Source organism: Stegostoma tigrinum, chromosome 16, assembly GCF_030684315.1.
Source record: "Stegostoma tigrinum isolate sSteTig4 chromosome 16, sSteTig4.hap1, whole genome shotgun sequence".
Lineage (NCBI taxonomy): Eukaryota > Metazoa > Chordata > Chondrichthyes > Orectolobiformes > Stegostomatidae > Stegostoma > Stegostoma tigrinum.
Genome location: NC_081369.1, coordinates 42,752,043 through 42,775,761, shown reverse-complemented (window position 1 = coordinate 42,775,761; position 23,719 = coordinate 42,752,043). Strand labels below are relative to the sequence as shown.

Sequence of the window (23,719 nt, the reverse complement as noted above, 5' to 3'; positions counted from 1 at the left end):
GTGGTAGCTTCATTAGGAATAAACCCAAGGTTCGACTGAAGACATTATCATGCTTATTCCACGCAATTATATATGGGAATCAATAACAAGCTGTAGGTGCTGTAATCTCAATTTGTGGACTGCACCCTCACTTAGATTTGTAATTGTGCATATTGTAATGGCTGAAAACACTTGAGTTGCTCACAGGTATGTGTCTGAACTAATGTATTTTCTGATATCCCATTTATCACTACAATAATGCATGTCTGTTAACTTTGTGGAGAAATAGTCATTCCTCCCCACCTAATTCATATCATATTTGTGAGCCTAATAATACTTTTAGACTGATACATAAAACCACTGACTTTGTAACCATATTGAGAATGAGGAAAATTGAACATCAAAATGGATATTCCAAAGAGGAATGCCTTAGTTCAGTTACCAGGCAATTAAAATTCAACCAAGAGGAGGAATATTACTTCTAAAATACCTTTCTTTATCCATTTAATTAGCTGTGCAACCGTGATGAGACTGTCCACAAGCTTCGGAATGACATGCTCACAGTGCAACAGCAGTATGAAACAAAGTGTAGGCAAATGGAACATTGTGAGGACAGTATTGATCAGCTGACCCATCAGTTACAGGCTGCACAGGAAGGTCTATCTGCAAACAGAGAACATGTTACCCAGTGTGAGGAGATTATTTGTAGCCTCCAAGAGCAGGCCACGGTTCATCACAATGAGGTGAGTGTACACATATTTATTCATCCGTAAAAGTTGTGATAGAGATATTTTGCTTCTATTACTTCTTTCTGGAAATCACTTTTTATGGAGAAGCTTTCTGAACTTGTATACCAAACATGTTCAGCAGCAGGATGCACCCATCTTATATCTCTAAAATTTTTCATTTAAAAGAAACCTGGTTACTACAGAGAAGCATATGCCAAGTATAGCTTTAATTTAGGAAATGATATCATTTAGAGAGTTGCACCTGACCCCTGATGGAATAATTACATAATCATTACAAATGCACAATTTCAAAATTTAATCTATGACAAATGGTAACTCTATAAATTGATCAGCAGTTAGGGTTAACCTTCTGGCTCGGAGAAAAAACAGTGGAATTATAACTCAAGAAAAGTAATGATTTTCTCATAATATTATCAAAATGGTTGATCAAAATATATTTGAGTCACAGAGTTATACAGACCCTTCAGTCCAACTTGTTTGCACCGACCAGATATCTTAAGTTAATCTGGCCCCATTTCCCTGCTCTTGGTCGATATCCCTCTAAATATACCCATTCATGTACCCATCCCGATGCTCTTTAAATATTGTAATTGTTCCAGCCTCCACTAGAATGATGGTGTCCTACAGCATGGAGACAGACCCTTCAGCTCAAAGTGGTCCATGGCAACCAAAATGTCCATCCACCCTAACCCCATTTCCCTGCACTTGGCCATATCCTTCTAAATCTTTCCAATCAATGTATTCATCCAAATGCCTTTAAAATGTTGTTAATGTACGCACTTCATCCACTTCCGCTGGCAGTTCATTCCATACGCATACCACCCTCTGTGTAAAAAAGTTGCCCCTCAGCTTCCCATGTATTCTTTCCCCCTTACTTTAAACTGATGCCCTGTAGTCCTCAATGGGCAAAAGACTGAGGGCATTCACCCTCGACATGCCTCTCATGATCTTATACACTTCTATTAGATCCCCTCCTCAGTATTCTATGCTCTAAAGAAAACTGTCCTAGCTTGTCCAATCTCTCCCTGTAACTCAATCTTCCTCTGTTCCATACATGCACCACCATCTCTGCGATAAAATTGCTCCTTAGGTCTCTTTTAAATTTTCCCCTCTCACCTTAAACCCATGCCTTCTAGTTTTGGACTCTCCCACCCTGGGAAAAAGATTTGAGAAAAATGTCCTGAACAGCTGAAAAATGCTGTCCCAACTCCTATACTTAATGCACTGATCAAAGAAGGCAAGCATGCCAAACACCTTCTTCACCATCTTGCCTACCCGCGACTCCACTTTCAAGGAGCTTTGCACTTGCACCCCTAGGTCTCTTTGTTTGGCAACATCCCCCAGGGCCTTACCATTAACTGTGTAAGTCCTCCCCTGGTTTGTCTTATCAAAATGCAATATGTCACATCTATCTAAATTAAACACCATCTGCCAATCCTTGGCTTATTGGCCCATTTGATCATGGTCCCACTGTACTCTGAAACAACTTTCTTCACAATCCAGTACACCACCGATTTTGATGTCATCTGCAAACTTAGGAACTGTACCTTCTGTATTCACTTCCAAATCATTTCTGTAAATGATCAAAAGCAGTGGGCCCAGCACCGATCCTTGTAAGCATCGCTGATCTGAAAAAAAAACCTCTAACGTCACCCTGTCTCCTACCTTCAAGCCAATTTTGTATCCATTTGGCTAATTCCACCTGGATTCCATGTGATCTAACCTTGCTAACCAGTCCCTTTCTGTCGGGGACTGAGCAGCTGCCAATTCTTTGTCAGTCCTGTGACCGCCAGTGGTCTGGGTGTTTCTGCCTTGCCCATCGCACAAGTCAGTGGGAGGTTCTCAGCAGCCTCCAAACCCTCATTGTGCATCCATCAAGCCCAGCAACATTTCAGTATCAGAGCTCGTAGGTTGCCCATGAGGCAGCCTTATTGAAACTTCCTGACGGCACTGGACAATGTTGCCCTCAGGAGTAGAGGATGTGCCCTCTGGGAGGGCTGGGCAGTTCTCTGCTGAGATACCTGGGACACTGGCTGTATCCATAAAACACAAGAGGCAGAAGGTGTGGCAGCTAGTGATTATAATGGTACTCAATACATAACACTGAGCAGTTCGTTAATGTCAGTGCTCCAGTGCACTAATAAGTGGGACTTGATTGGTCACTGGTTTCTCTGCATTCCCACACAAATGGACCTAGTCTTTTCCAGCGAGGGCAAGGATCCTGTCCTTGTATGGAGTGAGGTTACGGAAATCAGGCACCCTTCCAGCTGGATGAAATTGCTGTCTTGTGTTATGGGATGTCTTCTCCTGTATTAACATAAAGGGGTTGTATGAATAAGATGCACGTAGATTGCATGACTGTTAGGACTGGTATATGTTGGGGCAAGATATTAAAATGTTTGGAGGCAGTGAGAAGACAGTGCAGAGGGGCTGCAGGGTTACTGGTGTGGGAGGATGACAAGGGCAACTGAGTGAAGGTGCTGCATAGGAAAAAAACAGATGTCAGATCATCAGCCTTGGTGGGAGGGAGTTGCAGTGCCAGAGATAGACCAAGCATGAGGTGGAGAGAGAAAAGTGTGGCAAATACTCTGTCGAGGTAGGGAACTGCACGCACTGCAACCCGGTCTCCAGCACCCTGACGATAGCAGGTGTTTTTTTTTTAATTATTCATTTATGCGATGAGGGGCATCACTGGCTAGGCAGCATTTATTCCTCATCCGTAATTACCTAGAGGGCAGTTAATAATCGACCACGTTGCTATGATTCTGGAGTGACATGTAGGCCAGACTGGGTAAGGATGGCAGTTTCCTTCCCTAAGTCAACGATGGATTCATGGTCATTGTTAGATTCTTAATTCCAGATATTTATTGATTTCAAACTCCACCATCTGCTGTGGCGGGATTCAAACCCAGATCCCCAGAATGTTAGCTTGGTGTCTGGATTAATAGTCTGGCGATAATACCATTGGGCCATCGCTCCCCTACCCAAATGTCCATCCAGGCAGTCATGATGTTGTATTATTGCCTTCATGCTGGTCTTTCAGGAAGAGGATCTCCCTCCTCTGTGTCATTAACCCTAACCCATCTCTCCTGAGGCTCCAGCAACAAGCAGGGCTGTTACCTGAAGGCGGTACTTCTCTGGCTGAGCAGCAAGTTATCAAACATGGCGCTGATGCAAAGGATGTTGGTTGTAGGGCAAATATTCAATGATTGGTAAGTGGTTTGGGAATGGCATGTAGTAAGGTGAGGTGGAAATTGGACATGAAATTTGACATTGATTTGGGAACGCAGTTAATGTGACAAGTTTTGTAAGACGCAACAAGAAAACTCACTGAGCCTCCCCATAAGAAGCACCCCACCAAACTTGACACGACTTGCATTTAACCAAAAAGTAGTAAGATTCAGCCCATTGAATTTTATTGAATGAAGCCATTTTGGGAAAGATCTACCGATGTGTCATTTATTAAAACTTCATCTGTCTTGGAAAAGAAATATCTTAATTCATCTCGATAAAGCAGCCATAATAGTCAAGGTATCCATAATCAGTCCTCTTTCTGATACATGTAAATCCTATCCCTCAAGATTCTGTCCAATAATCTGCCCACCACCGATGTCAGACTCACCGATCTGTGCTTCACTGCCTTTTCCTTACCATCTTTCTTAAATAGTGGCACCATGTTAGCCAACATCCAGTTTTCTGGCACTGCTATGTGGTGGTAGTATCCCCACCTGTAGGCCAGGAGCTGTGGGTTCACACTCCACCTGCCAGTGAGGTATATGAAAACATTTCCCAACACGTTCATTAAAAAATGTTTGAGGGTCTTATCTCAAGGCTGAAAGGATCTGATTCGATCCCGTCTGCCCTGGATGTGTCTGGCAGCAGAAGAAGAGGAGGCCTGATTCTGGAACAGAGGCAGATCATGTCTGGAGTGAGGAAATTGGCGGAGGGAGTGTGGAAAGCTGGAAGCAGGTCTAGAGTGGAGAATGCGTCTGGAGTTGGTGAAGGGACATGGGCTCCCAGGTCAGGCTCTGGGAGGCAAAGGTGCAGGCAGGGGATGTGAGGATAGTTCCTGAGCGAATGGAGAATTGGATCCAGAGTGGGGGAAAGGGGGTCAGGACCGGGGTGGGGGGGGGTGTGGGTGTGCGGTAGGTGTGGTCAAGTCTGGAACAGGGAAAGGGGTGTTCATGATCAAAACTGGGTAAGAGTGTCAGGTCCGGCGTCTGTAGTATTGGGTCAGGGTCTAGGGGTATCTAAGTAGCCTGGGGGAGGTGTGGTTGGAGGTGTGTGAGGTAAGTATAAAGCCAGGCGAATAGGTACTCAGGAGTTAGACAACGCATTTAATCACCTAACGTCTCCTAAGTAACTATTTACTTGATATGATTGGATCCCTCTGACTTAAATGGAGACATTCAGTAGGTTATGAGATAACAACGTGTGGAGCAGGATGAACACATCAGGCCAAGAAATATCTTAGGCTTTTGTGCTCCTAAGATGCTGCTGGGCCTGCTGTGCTCATCCTGCTTCACACTTTGTTATCTTGGATTCTTCAGCATCTGCAGTTCCCACTATCACTCATTCAGTAGGTTTGTGTCCACTGTTCGTTATATAGGAGTAGTTGGGATCGGGATGACGATGCTCTCCATTTGTTTCCCTTGCCAAAATGGTAAAAGCACCCTAAATTATTGTCTTCGTTAGGATTTGAGACAAACTTCAGAATGGCACTAGATCCAGCACTTGTGCAGATATAATTTGCTCCGCATAATTATTAAAATACAATAATGTTGTGAACTTGTCAGACTGTTTATATAAATTTGTCCACAACACCAGCCTGAAATCAATTCATTTTTGAATAGCTGTCGATTTAAAACCCAGCTTATTAATAAGTTTACTGTTATGTGTGCAATGAAGGTCATGAAATGAGGAGAAGATGAACCTTGTATGACAGAAAAACATTCTGTTGTCTGGCTAGTTAATGTGCGAAACCATGTTAGACTGAGAATTCCATTTTGAAACATCCACAAAATTTCCTTCGGTAGAATTTACGTTTTCAACAGCATCCTGAAGTAGGAATCCTTGGTTTTTCCTCACTAATTCTATTAATTCTTGGCTTGAAAATTCAACTTGCAGAAGGACTTCCTTATTGGGACCCTGAAAGAATAGACTCCTCAGAACATAAATATAAAGCTGCAATCTAAAACAAATGAGAAGGAGATTCATTGGCAGCTGTAAGAAATTTTGTTCCAATCTGGTATAAATCACACAAAATTATGCACCTACCCACCTCAGTTCTAGCCTCCCTCTTTGGGATGAAAATTCTGACCTTATGCCAGAATCAGCATGACCATACAACACCAAGGTGTAAACCTGCCATTTGACTCATGTAGTCCTGCTACTGAAGTTGAACATTGTTTTGGCTTCAATTCACCCACATACTAGTTCAAAGGCAAGATAAAAATAATCAAATGAGAGTGTCCAGTCTCAGATTTCCACAATGGGCTGAAGTCAGCAGTATCCACATTCACCAGCCATAAAGCTGATGGCAACATTACTGTAGCAATTTTCAGGATCAGGGTCCTAATTGCTTGTAATCAACGTTCGGAGACCCTTCAGAATGATGATCCCACCTAACAGCTGCTGGCCAACCAGAGGCCCAGCAGACATTCAGACCTGACAGTGCCATAAGAGCAGTAGCCACTGCTAATACTAAGGAGGCCTGGGATGAAGAACACCAGTGGACACCTTGGAGGAGAGTTAAGTGGGGCTCCCTTGCTGATATCAGATCCTGATGGTGTGTTTCATCCACAAAAATGCTGTTGGACTCTACCCCTGTAATTGGATGAGATGCTTTATTAATCTTATAAAAGCCTTGATTGGCCCAGAGACAGGAGGGCCTTCTCGCACTTTGCACCTCATTTTTTCTGGCTAATGAAGTGCAAACCCCACCCTTTCTCCCACCACAGTCTTACACCATTTCCCAGCCATTTCCCAGGACTGTGAGCATTAATCTCTACCTGACATTTCTTGTAGTTGCCAATGGGGTTTCCTCCACATTGACGCTGGTCAAATGTTGAACAAAAATTTTCTGGTTTGTTCCCCTCTCAACATTTCTTCATGGGAGCTGAGAACTCAATTTGATAATGTAGGCCTGAAAGGGATCATATGGTTAAAGAAAAATTGATTTTACAGCAGCTTATCTGTGATTTGTTTTGTGTTGAAATGTTGTTATGGGACCCTGCAGGTGAAATACTTTGGATTTTACACTTGAGTTTAACAATGGATTGGATTACTATCAATTTTCATTGCTTAATGGCGTTTAATGTTTCTAAGTTTATAAGTGAACTGAATACCTCAGTTTGTATTTAGTTTGATCATGAAAGTGCATTTGGCTTACAATGAAAAGGAATCCAAGATTAAACTATGCAACTTCATTGTTTCATGTTCTCAAAGCTCAAAGTGTTATTTTAGATATTGGTGAAGATTAAGGTGAATAATTTTTTCATCATACATGTTAGTACAGTACATAACTAACAGTTCTAACAAGACTAGACATGGAAGATGCAGGAAAAATGTTCCCATTGGCAGGGCAGCCCAGAATCAGTGATCACTTTCAAATGATATGTGATAAACCATTTAGGACTGAGGAGAAATTTCAGAGAATCCCTACAGTGCAGAAAGAGACCATTTGGCCTATCAAGTCTGCACCGAACCCCTCCACCCCCACCGCTGCCCCGAAGAGCACCTCACCCTATTCCAATTGCCAATCCATCCAGCCTGCACATCTTTGAACTGTGGGAGGAAACGAGAACACCGGGTAGAAACTCAAGCAGACTCGGGGAAAGCATGCAAACTCCACACAGTCACCCAAGGCTGGAATCAAACCTGGGTCTCTCACCTATAAGGCAGCATGCTAACTACCGAGCCACCATACCACCCTGATTTTCTTCTTCACCCGAAGAGTGGTAAGCCTGGGGAATCCATGACTGCAGTCAAAGCCGAAACATTGTATGATTTCAAGAAGACGTTGAACATAGCACTTGAGGTTAAAAGGACCAAAGGATATGGGACAAAAGCAGGAACAGACAATTGATTTGGATGATAAGCCACAAACATAACGATTAGTAGACCAGCCTCGAAGGGGCATATGGCATACTCCTACTCCTATTTTCTATGTTTCTAAAAAGGAAAGTACGTAACAAGCAAGAAGGATTTAAAGAAAAGAACCAAAGTCATGTTAAAAGAATGCTACATCTGAAGTCTTGTGAGTGAAAACCTTCTTTCTTGCAGCAAAACAGTGAGGATAAGTATGCAAAACTTTGACATAGTAACATCTGCACACAGCTGTTAACGCTATTAAATTCTGGGTCTGCAAGAAGAAAAGTTTGTGTCAAGAATTTCCATGAAGGTGGTGGCCCTTAACCTGAGTGTCTAATGTGTTCCTGCAATTTTGTTATTATTGTGAGGCCTTTACATTTTCAACTTTATGTCTTCATTTTTTAAAATTTACGAATGAAATGACATTAGTTTATTCACTGACATTATATTATTCACTGACATTGAAACAAATATCGATTAGGTAAATTCAAGACAGCCTGAGCATTGTGATCACTGGATACAATAGTATGTAATGCAGCCATGTAGAAAGTCGACAACTTTCAACTAGAGACAGTTCAGATTTGTGCAATAAGAAGGTAGTTAAATATAGATGAAGAGGGGATGCAGCCAACATGCATATTTCATGGAAGAGTAAAATTAGAAGATTCCTAGTTCATTAGAATTCAGACATTTCTCTTTTTTTTTAAGAAAAGCTTTATTATATTTAATTGTGTTAGATGTATGGCCCATTAAGCCCTTGCTTTAGTACCACTGCATTAAAATAAATTAATAAATAAATACAATACAGTTTTGTGTTCTTTCCCAAACCAAAAAAGTTGATAAAATTCAATTAGTTTTTGAAATATTTTGAACAGACTCTACAGGCTTACCACAGTCTATTTAAAAACTTATTGCTTTGAAAATTATGAAGTTTGCTAAATAGTGATGAGTGACAAAATGCGTTTTGAGAGCCTTAGTTAACACCAGTGTCCTGAATTTCTCCTTTCTCCCCATCTTCAAAACCACCTCAAAGATTTCTGCCCAAATCTTCTGTTACTCTTCTAAAGAATTATTCATCTGAGAGCTGCTTGTGGACCTTTATTGTACACAAATTGAATGCTGGAGTTGCCTACAGTTGGCTGTAAAGTGCTGAGGACATGAAAGATGTTATATAAATGCATGTTATTTAGTTCTCTCCCAATTCCTGCCTCAGAATGTACCTCCTCATTGCACAAATGTAAATTGTCTCTAGTTGCAAGTTGTCTACTTTCTGCACGGTACAGCCTTACATACTACTCTGTCTGGTGAACACAATACTCAGGCTGTCTTGAATTTATGTAATCAATATTTGTTTTAATATCAGTGAATAAACTAATCTCATTTCACTTGTTAAATTTTAAATTTGAAACTTAAAGTTGAAGATGTCTCTATGTTGAGATATTTTAAATTGTGTACTTTCAGATTTTAGTCTGTTTTTAAAATGCAAGTCATTGTTACCCGGGCCAGAAATTTCCCATTTTCAATTAACATGGTTCGTCAAGTGAATTCATGAAACCTGAGCTATCATGGCGTAGAGTGACATTTCTCATGGAATTTCTGTTCCTTGCCTCATTAATTATGCAGCCTGACCGTTGGATGCCCTTCTCATGGAATTGCTTGGCAGGATTGGTGGAAATGTTCACCGCAGTCAGGACCTTTCAGCGTTCCTGCCACTGGCACTACATTTAAAAGCCCAGCTGCACATCACTTCAATCTCTGCAAGCCAGGAACTGCCTGTCACACTGTGGTATTCAAACATTATGGCACAAAGGAAGAAAATGCTTGCACCCTGCTTTGCAGACAGGGTTCTGGTGGATGGAGTAGAGAAGAAAAGGGTCATAGCTTTTCCTGCAGATCACCACAGGAGGCCATGCCTCCAGATCAAGCCAACTTGGACCCAGATAACAGACCAGGTCAGTGCTGTGTCCAGAGTCAGAATGGATGCCCAGTCCTATGGGAGAAGATCATTGAACTTTTGTGCTCCACATTCACAGGACCACCATTCGCTCATAACTCTACGGCTACACCATGTATCTTGCCAAGACTTGTGGGCTACTATGCTCTGTACTACATTCCTCATCTCTACTCAAGTTCTGTCATTCAATTCATTCTGATCAAGCCGCTAACCATTCCCACCTTCTGCACTTCCTACCCACTCACTCGGGGCACCTCACCATTCTCTGGCTTGTGCATTACAACTTACTCACTCCTTCCTTTATCCCATTGCAGGAAAATATTGATCCATAACCAATAGGTAATGGCCATCAGTCTCCTTGCTCCACGCAAGAAGATTCTCAAATTAGCCAGCAAAGAAGGCGACTGCTGATGTGGGAAAAGGAAGATCTCAATTTTCAGCCAACCAAGTAAGCTTCATCTACTGTGCAACTCACTCATTAACACCAGTGGTAATTCATTCTGAATTTGCACAAGCTTTATTTTCCCTTAGATAACTAATTTGGTTCTGTTCTATTTGCAGGCACTAGACGCACCCAGTGAGCTTCCACAAAGTGACTAATGTCAGAGACCTCCTACCTCTAAACAGGAAGCTACTGAATGCTCAGAGGATTCACCAGCGAAGCTTTCACTTGCTTACCCCTCCCCAACTTAGAGACTTTCACCTCGTTGACTGCTGTGTCTAGTTTAGACTTGGGAGCACAGTCTGGTGAGCACATTGTTGACACATCTTCACAAGTGCTTAAGAAACAAGTACCAAAGACGTTGGCACTTAGGGAACTGCCAGAGACCTGCACAGCCCTAAACAGAAGACAATCCCATGGATTCTTTCATTAATGACTTTATCAAAGTGAACAGGCAGACATAGAAATAACAGGTAGGTTTATCAGAGGCAACTGGCAAACTATGGTGAAGTTTGGAGGAGTCCATCCACATTATTGTGGCCAATCTGTCTCCAGCATTCCTCCATTTGTCTGTTTCCATGGATAGATGGAGTGTCCAGCACCCTCAGTGACTGCAGGATTTGTGCAAGAGCTTGCATTCTATTGCTGTAACCATTGGTGCTCAACATCAATGGCAAAGGAGGAAGCGGATAATTCGTTCCAGGTGCCTCTTTCTCTCAGGAAGACACTGGGATACCAGCAGTCGGAGGAGCCACGGAATCTTCTCAGGACACTCTATTGGGACCCACTCCTCAATCACCTCCTTGCTTGTGATCCCAATACCTGCAGAAGTTCAAGCTTAAGAGAGTAAGCCTGCATTCAGGCAGGAAACTCTCAACAGACCTGAGCCCTTAGTCCAAATGCACTCAGGGTTGATCGCCTAAGTTTTCTAGGTAAATGGGCCAGGCACAAAGAAGCATCCCTCATCACCTGCTGCAGAAGTTTGAACAGTATTGGGATCAGACAAAATAAAAAAAACTTACTAGGGCATCTAGATGGCGTGGGTGAAACATCACTGAAGAGACCCATTCGCTGTTGAAAATATCTTCACTTGCACTGTTAAATTGTCTGCTGCAGTAATAATTTTTGCTGTTAGACATGGTTAATTCAAAACTAATTGAAATTTGAGCAGCCTAACAGCCTCATAAACATTCCAAAGTTAAAAGAACCATTGCAATTGCCAAACAGTGCTTATCTCTCTCAAGCAATATATAGACATCATAACTGCAATTAGGCTCAGACAGCATGACCCTTGAACCATGCCTTTCAGGACTCTAGCCACAGTGATCTCCTTGTGAAATCCATGAGCAGATAATCCATGGATAATGTGAGAAAGATTGAAAATAAAAGAGCATTGAAGGAACTCCTCAGCCCTCACATGCACCATATGAAACTTCATGGTACATCCTCACAGAGTGTGTCATAGAAACCCTACCGTGTGGAAAGAGGCCATTCAGCTGATTAAATCTGCTCTGACTTTCCAAAGTGCTTCCCATTCAGACACTTAGCCCATCCCTGTAACCCCACATTTACCATGGCTAATCAAGCTAGCCTGCACATCCCTTGACACCACAGGGAAATTTAGCATGGCCAGTTCACCTAACCTGCACATCATTGGATAGTGGGAGGAAACCAGAGCACCTGGTGGAAACCCATGCATACATAGAGAGAACGTGCAAACTCCATACAGACAAGGCTGGAATCGAACCTGATGCTGTAAGGCAGCAGTGCTAATCACTGAGCCACCATGCCACCATTGTGGAAGCTTTCCACTTTCTTATTGATAGAGGTTAAATAGTTCAGGCCAGGACTCATTGGAGTTTAAAAGAATGACTACATCTTAAAGTCTTATGGGGGACAGATTCCAACGACATGTTATTGTGGGTATATTGCAGGCTCCATCTATGACACTCAAATTGATCCCATCTTTCCAGTTCCCTTTATTAAAGCAGTCTGTAAGATCCCTATGACCTTAGAACCTCCCCTTGTTTTTACTGAGCCATTTTATGTTACAAATAACGTGCCCATTTTGTACCCAGAGCCATTGACTTTGGAAATTCCCATGCCCTTGACAGCCAGATACCCTCCCAATTTAAAGACCAGAATGACCTTGACTTGTGAGAACCTACTGCCTTTCAGGAACTTCCAGTCCCCTTCTGCTCTCCCTAGAATTGCCCTCTATCACAGTAAGCATCTTTCAATGATCCAGTACAATATTGCTCGCTTTTCCTGGGACTGACCATGCCCCATCCCAAGTCAGACTTGGCAGGACATCCCCAACTGAGCTTGGTCTAATTCTTGGACTGATAACAAATACAGCACCCCGACTGACCTATCTATAATTCTGGACTGGTTACACTTGACTGACTGCTTCCTTCCACCTTTCAGACAGTGCCATTTGTTTGAGGCACATGCAATGAGTTTGCCACAAAAGCTGCCAGATCAAACTGCAGATTGGGCTTTGCATGGAAATAAGATAGTTGCTGCTCATTGGCAAAGTTCTAGCATCACCTTTTAAAGCTTAAAGTGAAAATCATAAAACATTTTCTTGATGCCGATATTTTTCTTTCAGCATTTACCCAATTTTCTTGCTATTGCTCATGGCACACCAAGAAGGTAATATTACACTCGTAGTTTGACACTCAGATGTTGAAAGCTCCTGAGATAGATTTTGGACAAAGAAACAATGGGAGCAGCAATATTCTGATTAATCACTACAGGATTTTCTGGATTGCCCCAACTTCATTCTTGAAAAATGCATTGACAGTTTCAATTTTTCAATCCAAAGACACAAACCGAGCAAGTTCTGGAAGTTTATTTTTAATGTATCTATAATTTACTTCCAGTATCCTCTGGAACCTTTAGGTCCTGGAGATTTGATCTCATTCTATTCTCCATTACCATTTTTAAACTATATTTCTAGATTGCTAGCCCTGTGACTCATTGTCAGGCTCCATTAAACTGCTGGTACTGTGTCCTATTCTTCCACTGTGCAAGCCAATAGAAAATACCCATAAACAATTCTGCAATTTATTTATTATTCTTTGCCATCTCACCTGCATTCGTTTTTAATGGACTCACATTCCCCTTTACTAATCTCCCTCAATATATTTCTGAAAAGTTTTGCAGTTTTATTTTATTTCACTGGCATGTTTTATTTTATATTACCTTTTTATCTTCTTACTGCTTCAGTAGTATTCGCTTTTGCTTGTTATAGCTCTCTTGGTCTGCTGGGTGTCCACTTTTCCTTGCATTTGGATAGTCTTTTTTAAATCGCTAGGGTCCCTATGCCATTCATTAGTCATGATTGCTTAACCATACGATTACTTTATATTACTATTACTATTTATGTGACTGAATATAGACATTCTGCTTTGTCCAAGTAGACAAAAAAATACTGGAGTAGAGAAGTAATGCTGTGTCTTATAACACAACAAATATTCAAATGTTGGTTTTTCAGGTATATGATTTTTTTTGGTCAGAGTTTTATTTAAACATAAACAACATAAAACCCCAACACACTGATTACTTTTTTCTCCATATATTTACTCAAATTATCCTTAATTATAACCATAACTTGTCCCCTAGTTTTGTTTGTTCTCAAGGTGGAAGGTTCACCACTGTGCCTGCTGAATAGGTTTATATGTAGAGAGGGTTGTGATTCTGAAATGACTGTCTAGTGATGTTTTAGGACAGTACAGCCGCTGTCTGGGTGATTAGTAGTATATTGACCATTGTGCTGCTCACATGTCAGTACTAAAGTAGTATTGAGGTAGTTATGTGCATGAACAAGAGATGGTGGTAAAGATGGTTATTCGATTTTCCAATTTGTAAAAACAATCTGTGTTAAGTAGATTACCAGTAGAGGAAAGATTCATCCATACATCAGCTCCCCAAATTATGCCTGTTTATAAAATCAGACTCTAAAATGTTGACTAGTCCAAAAAGAATAGAATTCCCAGGGTTGTGCAATATTGTAAGGGTTAATCTAGCAAACCTTAATTAGGAGCAAGACTATTTTTTTCTTTTTAAGTGACATAGAATTAAATCTGAAAGGTAAAGTAATAAAAAGCACAATCAAAACCAGGGAATTAAGTTCAGTCAACAGCTAAACCAATGACCCATTAAAAAGCTCATGTGAAATCGGCATTTTGTGTGTTATCTTGGGTTTTTGAATTGATTTTAAAGCAGAAGTTATTTGACTGTTCAATTTGCAAATATGTCATCAAGGTATAAGGCTTGCATTTGTCACACAAAGTCACTTGGATAAAAAAGCAGTATTGATTTGTGTTCCTGTTAGCTGAATGAATGCCTAGAACGTTTCCCTTCATGGTTACTTTCTGTAATAAAAGCGGACTAAAGGAACTCCTGGGGATTTACAGAAGGTGACTATCATGTTTTACATCCCACAAAATACTTACCCTGTGCTTTGTGGCAGCTGAGGTTGATATTTGTATGCTGCTGGGCTCTGTCTGTGGCTGTCATGATCTTTAGCTTGACTTTGATTAAATTTTTCCATCTCCTAGCTTAAAAGTCAATTCTAATGAAATTCTAAAGTAGTGACAAACAAACAGCAAATTTTGGAAAAGAAAATGAGACAATTGAGGTGTGTTGAGAAATAAAAACACAATTAACTGGGGTAATTAACTGCCAGAGTAGACAGTGGTCAATGCTGGCTGCAGTTTTAAAAATTAAAGATTATTAGCAAGTCAGTAGAAAACAAACAACTTTTGAGTTTATCCTGAGTGCATTTGTTAGAGCATGAGAAACTCATTTGAGACTTTCATTCTGTCAGAGATGCAAGTATGTTAAATTTCAAGATAACAAAGTGTGAAGCTGGATGAACGCAGCAGGCCAAGCAGCATCTCAGGAGCACAAAAGCTGACCGGGCCTAGACCCTTCATCACAGAGGGGGATGGGGAGAGGGTTCTGGAATAAATAGGGAAAGAGGGGGAGGCGGACCAAAGATGGATGGAGGAGAAGATAGGTGGAGTGGAGAGTATAGGTGGGGAGGTAGGGAGGGGATAGGTCAGTCCGGGGAGGACGGACAGGTCAAGAAGGCGGGATGCGGTTTGTAGGTGGGAAATGGAGTTGCGGCTTGGGGTGGGAGGAGGGTATAAGTGAGAGGAAGAACAGGTTAGAGAGGCGGGGACGAGCTGGGCTGGTTTTGTGATGCAGTGGGGGGAGGGGATGAGCTGGGCTGATTTTGGGATGCAGTGGGGGAGGGGGAGATTTTGAAGCTTGTGAGGTCCACATTGATACCATTGGGCTGCAGCGTTCCCAAGCGGAATATGAGTTGCTGTCCCTGCAACCTTCGGGAGGCATCATTGTGGCACTGCAGGAGACCCATGATGGACATGTCATCTAAGGAATGGGAGGGGGAGTTAAAATGGTTCGCGACTGGGAGGTGCAGTTGTTTATTGTGAACCGAGCGGAGGTGTTGTCCATAGCTGTCCCCAAGCCTCCGCTTGGTTTCCCCAATGTAGAGGAAGCCACACCAGGTACAGTGGATACAGTATACCACATTGGCAGATGTGCAGGTGAACATCTGCTTAATATGGAAAGTCATCTTGGGGCCTGGGATGGGGGTGAGGGAGGAGGTGTGGGGGCAAGTGTAGCACTTCCTGCGGTTGCAGGCGAAGGTGCCGGGAGTGATGAAGTTAGAGGGGAGTGTGGAGCGGACAAAGGAGTCAACGAGAGAGTAGTCTCTCCAGAAGGCAGACTAAGGTGGAGATGGAAAAATGTGCCGGGAGTGGTGGGGTAACCAAGCTGAGGCTTGGGGACCACTTTGCAGAACATCTCTGCTCTGTTCGCAATAAACAACTGCACCTCCCAGTTGCAAACCATTTTAACTACCCCTCCCATTCCTTAGACGAAATGTCCATCATGGGCCTCCTGCGGTGCCACAATGATGCCACCCGAAGGTTGCAGGAACAGCAACTTATATTCTGCTTGGGAACCCTGCAGCCCAATGGTATCAATTTGGACCTCACAAGCTTCAAAATTGCTCCCTCCCCCACTGCATCCCAAAATCAGCCCAGCTCGTCCCCTCCCCCCACTGCATCCCAAAACCCGCCCAGCTCGTCCCCGCCTCCATAACCTGTTCCTCCTCTCACCTATCCCCTCCTCCCACCTTAAGCCGCACCTCCATTTCCCACCTACCAACCTCATCCCACCTCCTTGACCTGTCCGTCCTCCCCGGACTGACCTATCCCCTCTCCACCTCCCCACCTATACTCTCCTCTCCACCTATCTTCTCCTCCATCCATCTTCGGTCTGCACCCCCCCCCCCCATTTATTTCAGAACCCTCTCCCCATCCCCCTCTGTGATGAAGGGTCTAGGCCCGAAACGTCAGCTTTTGTGCTCCTGAGATGCTGCTTGGCCTGCTGTGTTCATCCAGTTCCACACTTTGTTATTTTGGATTCTCCAACATCTGCAGTTCCTATTATCTCTGATGTTAAATTTCAATTGAGTGTTAAGTCGGATTCTGCCTTTATCTCTGAGAGCACGGGCTTTCAGAGCTACCTGAAGCTCACTAGTATTGCAAAGGGACAACTGCTATTCACAGCTGAGATTGTCACATCGGACAGTATTTACATACTGAGATATGGCAGCTTACCCCCCACAGGTCTTATCAGAATGGCTTTCAGAGTTTTGGAGATGATTTCCCAAGACTTTGGAGGTTATTTCTGTTACCTTAAAGAATTTCAGCTTTGATATCCATTTCCAGCTGTCAGCGTTAACAGCAGCTTGGGAGCCAAATGTAGCCCTTGCTTGGACCTCCAGTAAAGAGCAGGCAGGGCAGAATTAGCCTTCTCAACTGCCTGCCACAGGAGGAGTCACAGGGCTCCAGCTTGCAAGAGGTAATACTCCCAACACACTACACAGGCACAAGGTCAGCCTTCTGACTGAACACCAGTTTGTCAGGAGGCTAAACCTTGCCATCGAGATATTGCTGACATTTACAATCTCCTGGAAGAGGAACTCCTTCCTATTGGGCCAGCTGGGCGTGAATTGTCAGCGACTATCATCGTCATCTCTATTCTCTTCGGGGTTTCACTGCAATCTTTTTAGAATCTGACCACTTACTACCCAAACCTGCAACTTCTATGTCACAAGTTCCAAGTTTGCCAGGGCAGGCAATTGTGTTTGCACCTGATTCGGCCAGTCCGGTTTGAGAGGGCTCTCAGATTTGCTTCCCAAGCTGAATTCCCGCTGGAATAGCCAGTCATGGATTGCTCATGTGACAGTGAAGCTGCCTTTATTTCATCCTGAAGTATTCATCAACTAGGAAGAATTTCACTCCAAAAGGGGATGCAATCACTGAAAGATCATCATGCATATCTCTGGAAGTTACCTTGGAGGTATCATGATGCCGTCATCCCACAACAGCCAAATCTCATCCAGATAAGCTTACCTCCAAGAAAAATCATAAATTGTCACTTGGAGCCTCAAGTCATCTGTAGGAACCCTTCAACTGATGCACAGGAAAAGGACTGCTTGATTCACTTGATCACAAGATTTGCAACTGAGCAAGCCAGAGTGTCATGAAGATGGAAATTCACTTTCTAGACATATCTGGCTTTTTTTCTTACATTCATTCATGGTACAAGGGCATTGCTGACTAAATCAGCATTTATTACACAACCCTATTTGCCCTTGAGAAGGAAATGGTGTTGACTCTGGCAGACATAACATTTAGAATGCCTTTTAAGATGCTGCAGCAAGATTGTCCAGAATGATAGTGGATTGATGCACCTTTAGCAAATTGCGCAGCGACAAGGAGTGACACTACCGTAGAAGAAAAATAATGTGATAAATGCTTTACGTCATCGAGGAACAATTGGAGGTGCTTCCAGCGATGAGTCACAGCACAGCACTCTTTGAGCACTGTCAGAGATGCCCAAGACAGACTCAACCAATTTTTAGTTAATCAGAGGTAAAGTAGTTATCAAACACATTAATTCTGTATCCACTCTAACCTCAACTATTAGCCTAAAGTAGTCAAGCAAGCTATAATTCTCAGAGACACTCATTGCTTTAAATTCTTTCAAACTGTTCTTTGAGAGGTCGCATGGCTGACAGTTGGGAGAATATGGGAGATGAAACTGTTAAACTTAGAAACCAAGTTTACACATTAAACAGAAATTAAACAAGTGTGAAGCTACAACACAATGGATTGAAAAACTGTAAATGTAACACTACTATTCAAGAAAGCAAGGAAACAGAAAGGAGAAAACTATATATATCAGATGATGTAATGTTTGTTCTTGGGGAAGGTAGGGAGAATATAAAGAATCTGGAAGGAATGGAGATATGTTAAGTGAGTGGCTAAAAACTTGACAGATGGTAAGTAATATGGAAAGTGGAAAAATTTGTAGGAAAATAGAAACGGATTATTTTTTACATGCTAAAAAGAGGATGCTTTTTCCTGAAAAAGAAATGGAAGTCGTATTGAAAACGATGGTATGAAAGTTGATATTGACTTTAATCATGAAGGCTGTGACATTGGGTGTGGCTGAGTGATTGAGAAATATTGGTCCCTTGATATTTTGGCATCCAGCTAATATCACAAGTTAGATAAGTAAAGGCAAGGTCTTGAATAAAACTCCCTTTTCCCTGTCCTAATGATTTTCCTCAACACACCCTTGTAAGAGCAGTATATGTGCCACTTTCTCCAATTGTCACTCTCATTAACCTCAACTATCTAAACCATTAGAATCGCCCTGATTTGTTTTGAAATAAGACATCTCTTGTAGCAGCATTACAGCCTATAACTTTGACCCAGTGACCTCAATTGGATTTCTGCATATATATTTGAGACTTAAGGAAGGGTCATCCCATGAATTTCCTCTCTCACTCAGTATCTACAAAGAAGTCTATTTTAGTCATTTCTTTGTTGCATTTCACAGAAGAGAGATTTATTTCATATAAGCAACATTTATTTGGAAAATTTGTTTTTGTAATGTTAAGGAAGGATTCTTTCCCAAACTACATTTCACCTTTAAGGACCAGACCATATCTACTAAGATGTCATTACATAATTGTCCAAGCCCAAGTAACTCAATATTGGCTGCTATCTGTGTCCTACTGCACATACATAGAGTATCCTGAAAAACAATAGAATCTCATTCGTAAGGAAAATATCCCTTCCTGTGAAGTTTGAACACACTGCTGATATGGCTTTCTCTCATTCATGAAATAACCTTCAGGTTAAGCTGTGCTCTTTGACCATTATAAAGCTAATGGAATTGATAGATATCTAGCTATGGAATACTTTTTTTTTCTTGTTTTAGCACCGAAATTAGTTTACATGTTTTTAAAGCAAAATCTCTGCATTTTAAGAGAGGTGTGATATTAAAGCCTTGTTAACATTGCAGTGGAGGTTATTTGAATGGTGCATTTATAAATTGTGTTTGCCCTGGAGGTAACACAAAAAGATTGATTTTTCAACCTTACTTGATTTTGATTTACAGTTTGAGATTACCTGGACACAGCATGGTTTGCTTTATTGCATGCATTGTTAAAGCCTGTGCTTGTCTACCAAATTATTTAATCACTTCAACACCTTTATTCTTAAGAAAACAAGGAGAAATATGAACAAAAATGCCAATTCTCAATAAAAGCTGATTTAGATACAGTAGTCTGAAATAGTTTTAATAGTTTCCAAATCTAATCATGAACTGACCTATAATTTTTCATTTAAGAATTTATAAATGTTCTATCTGAAATTGTATTTTATTTTCCAGAACCATTTTATAATAACTAACAGTTTACCTAATTGAATAAGCACAGCAAACAATTCTAAAAAATCATTTTGCTCTTTAAAATGAAGTACAGGTTAGTTTGATGATGTATACTGTATGCTGTACAATTGAACTTAATTGAAGAACTACAGTGAATGGTACCAAGGGATGGAAATCTGACTTGAACCTAAAACAGACCACAAACAATTGGAGCGATTGGTCTGGCTGCTCACCCATCCTCCCTTGATCCCAAAGGTATATTCAGCATTAGATTCAATTCAATTAAAGTAGCAAGTTGCCCATGTCAAATGATTATGATGATGCAGCTTGTTACCTGCAACCTGATGAAAACTAAACAGCTCCGGATTGAGTCATTGCACAGATACATCCTAGAATTGGGGAAGCTGTTTATAATTGTATTTGGTTTTACATTGTGTTCTTGCAACAGATATACAATCCCAGTTTGCATAGCAAAGCAGGCTTATGGCCTGTTGCAGAGAGGCTGCTTGCCCATTTACAGGTTGACCTGAATATAGCAATTGGACGAGTGGCCATTGAATTTTCCAATTCCTTCCCATTTCTTCAATCATAAACTCTTGGTGCCCATTATTTTAGTTCATGTGAATGGCTGTAATATGAAATTTCACTCTATTTTTCTCATAGAGTACGTATTTAGTCATATAGTCACAGAGTCATACAGCACAGAAACAGACACTTTGGTCTAATTAGTCCATGCTGAACATAATCCCAAACTAAACTAGTCCCATTTGCCTACTCCTGGCTCATATCCTTCCTGACCTTTCCTACTCATAGATCCATCCAATTATCTTTTAACGTTGTAATTGTGCCTGCATCCTCCACTTCACCAGGAAGTGAATTCCACATGCAAACCAGCCTCTGTGTAAAATATTTGCCTCTTATGTCTTTTTAAAATCTCTTTCCTCTCACCTTAATATGTGCCCCCCATCTTAGGGAAAAGACAACTACCATTAACTCTATCTATACCTCACATTATTTTATAAAGTTCTATAATGAATTTATGAATAAATTAATTCATGAAATTTTTCTGTACCAACAGTGTAAGAGATTAATATAGTTCTGTAAAATGCTTCTGCCCAAGCAAAAACACAGGGCTACTTGCATGCCAAACAGCAGAAGCAGGATGCAATAATAAAGACTAAGTGATCCCACAACAAACAGATCAGTTTTAAACTCTGCAGCCCTCCTGCGTCTGGTTTTGACTGGTTACAGAAATTAAACAACAGGAGTAAGAAGTTCCACAAATACCCCCATCCTCAATGATAAGGGAGGTCAGTCCCTCAGTGCAAAAGACAGGACTGAAACATTGACATCCTTCTTCAGAGAATGTACAATCTGTCTCAGCTTCCTCCTGAGGTTCCCAGCATCACAACTGCCAGTCTTCAGCTAATTCAGTTTATTCAACATGATATTGAGAAATGTCTAGAAGATTTTAGATACTGCAAAGACCATGGGCACTAATGACATTCCAGTTAAGTAAAAACTCGAGCCCCACGACTAACCATTCCCTCAAACAATCTGTTCCAGCGCAATTCCAATACTTGCTTCTACCTACCAATGTGGAAATTTGTTATAGTATGTTCTTTGCACAAAAAACACATAAACCCTAACCAAACCAATTATCACTCCATCAATCAACTGTTGATCAGCACCAAAATGATAGAACAGGTCATCGTCAGTGCTATCAAGCAGCACTTACAAAGGAACTTTCAAAGCCACAACTTCTATTATCTAAAAGGTCAAGGGCAGCAAATACATGGGACCACTCCCAACTACAAGTTTCACAACATCTTGAGTTGGCATTATATTGCCTTTTCTTCATTGTCTCTGGGTCAAAATTCAGAAATTTCTTCTTAACAGCACTGTGGATGCATCAATATGGCAAGGACTACAGCAGTTCAAGAAGGCACATCACCACTTTCTCCAACCAAATTGGGGATAAAATCTACTCTGTGTCTCCTGATAAGTTTGCAATATTGTATATTGCATATGCCAAACTTGGCCTCTATCACAACTACATGATAGTCACAAACATAAATGGACTAGTACAGAGTGATGAGATTTTGGTGAATTGTTTTCTTTTTTCCCAAAATCCATCCTGCACATTAGCAACTGTCTAAAAAGAAACATAAAATCATCATTGTCCCTGACTAAAGGGAAAGGGAGGAAAATACTGAAAGAAAATGTACATTTTTTATGTTCATTGGATATAGTCATCATTTGTTGCCCATTTCTAATTGCCCTTAAACTGAATAGCTTGCCGTGTAAGATTTGAACCCATATCCTCATCCTGGGCCTCTAGATTGCTAGTTCCATGACATTATTACAAGACCACCACCTTGAAAGTAATTAAATTGTAATCATATATGGAGTTACACGCCTGGAAAAATGTACTGAGAACAAATTTCTTCCAAGGCATATTTGTGTTCTTATTTTTTTTCATTAGCCATGCATAATTAGAGGCTATACATGTCTTTAATTATATGCCTCAAAGAAGGTAGTGGTGTCGAGGAGATGGCACTGAGTTAGTAATCCGGAAGCCCAGGCTAATATGGTCGAGACGTGCGTTTGAATCCCATCATGGTAGATGGTGAAATTCAAATTCAATAAAAATCTATTCTAATGGTAACCATGCAATCACAGTTGAATCTTATATAAAAATCAAACTGATTTGTTGATATTCTGTAAGGAATGAAATTTGGTAATCTTGTTTGGTGTGGCCTACATAAAACTCCATACCCAAAGCAATGTGATTCACTCTTAATTGCCCTTTGATCAATTATGAATATGCAATAAGTGCTTACCTAACCAGCAATGCCCGTACCCTATGAACAAATTAAAGAAATGTATGTGCACCTTTTTTGAGACTGCACCAACCAGATGCATCGGAGGGATACTGCAAAAGATTTTAGTAAAAATATTAGCAACAAATCAAAATAAATGAAAAAAAGGTACATATAATCGCTTTTTAAGCTACTTTATGCTTCCAATGCCAAATTGCAAGTGTTTTCTCTTTCTTAAATGAAGCTATTTTCATTCCAGGCTACTGAATGGGAAGAGTCGCTTGTAAAACTCCAAACAGATTTTGCTTCCTACAAAGCCACACACAGCCATTCTGATACAGATTACAATCTCCAGACTGCTCAACTTGAACAATTAAAGAAAGTATGAAAATTTATTTATTTTTCTCATCCATTGTAGAGTAAAGCTTGTTTGACATTGTTTTGTACATCATGAGCTCTAAAAGAAGAACTCCTCGTAACTTATAATATGTAAAACAGAATACAAAACCACTCATCTGTTTGAGAAATTGTAATATTAAGTATAACACATTTTGAAAGATTTCAAAACACATGGCAAAATAAAGCCCCATTTACTCTCCAACATGATTTACAGTTAGTCAAGAAAGAGAAATTCTCATTCCCTATGCAATCTGTACTTTGACTTAGTGGCTTTTCACCACTCAGTTCCTGTCCTGTAAGCTGGTAAGTTTTTTTTTCCTTGAGGTAACTTATTCTCTTAACTGCTCTGAGCGAACTACTTTTTCTGAGAAAAGCTATTTTTACATCTGACTTAAGTCAAGTCTCCTATGAACAGTTCTCAAAAGCTTTTTAACTAAATAAAAAAAAACTTGCTCATCCTAGCTTTTGCTAATCTGATGCTGTTTTTTTTCCTCCT

The 23,719-nt window shown here is 41.0% G+C and overlaps 1 protein-coding gene across 1 annotated transcript in view; it reads left to right on the top strand.

Moving 5' to 3' along the window:
- LOC125459774 (golgin subfamily A member 4) overlaps positions 1–23,719 on the top strand; it is a 709,733-nt gene that overhangs the window by 509,714 nt on the left and 176,300 nt on the right. Inside the window, exons 25-26 of the mRNA XM_048546606.2 lie at positions 492–722; positions 23,084–23,206. Coding sequence (XP_048402563.2) covers positions 492–722; positions 23,084–23,206 — 354 coding nt within the window. The remainder of the gene's footprint in view (positions 1–491; positions 723–23,083; positions 23,207–23,719) is intronic.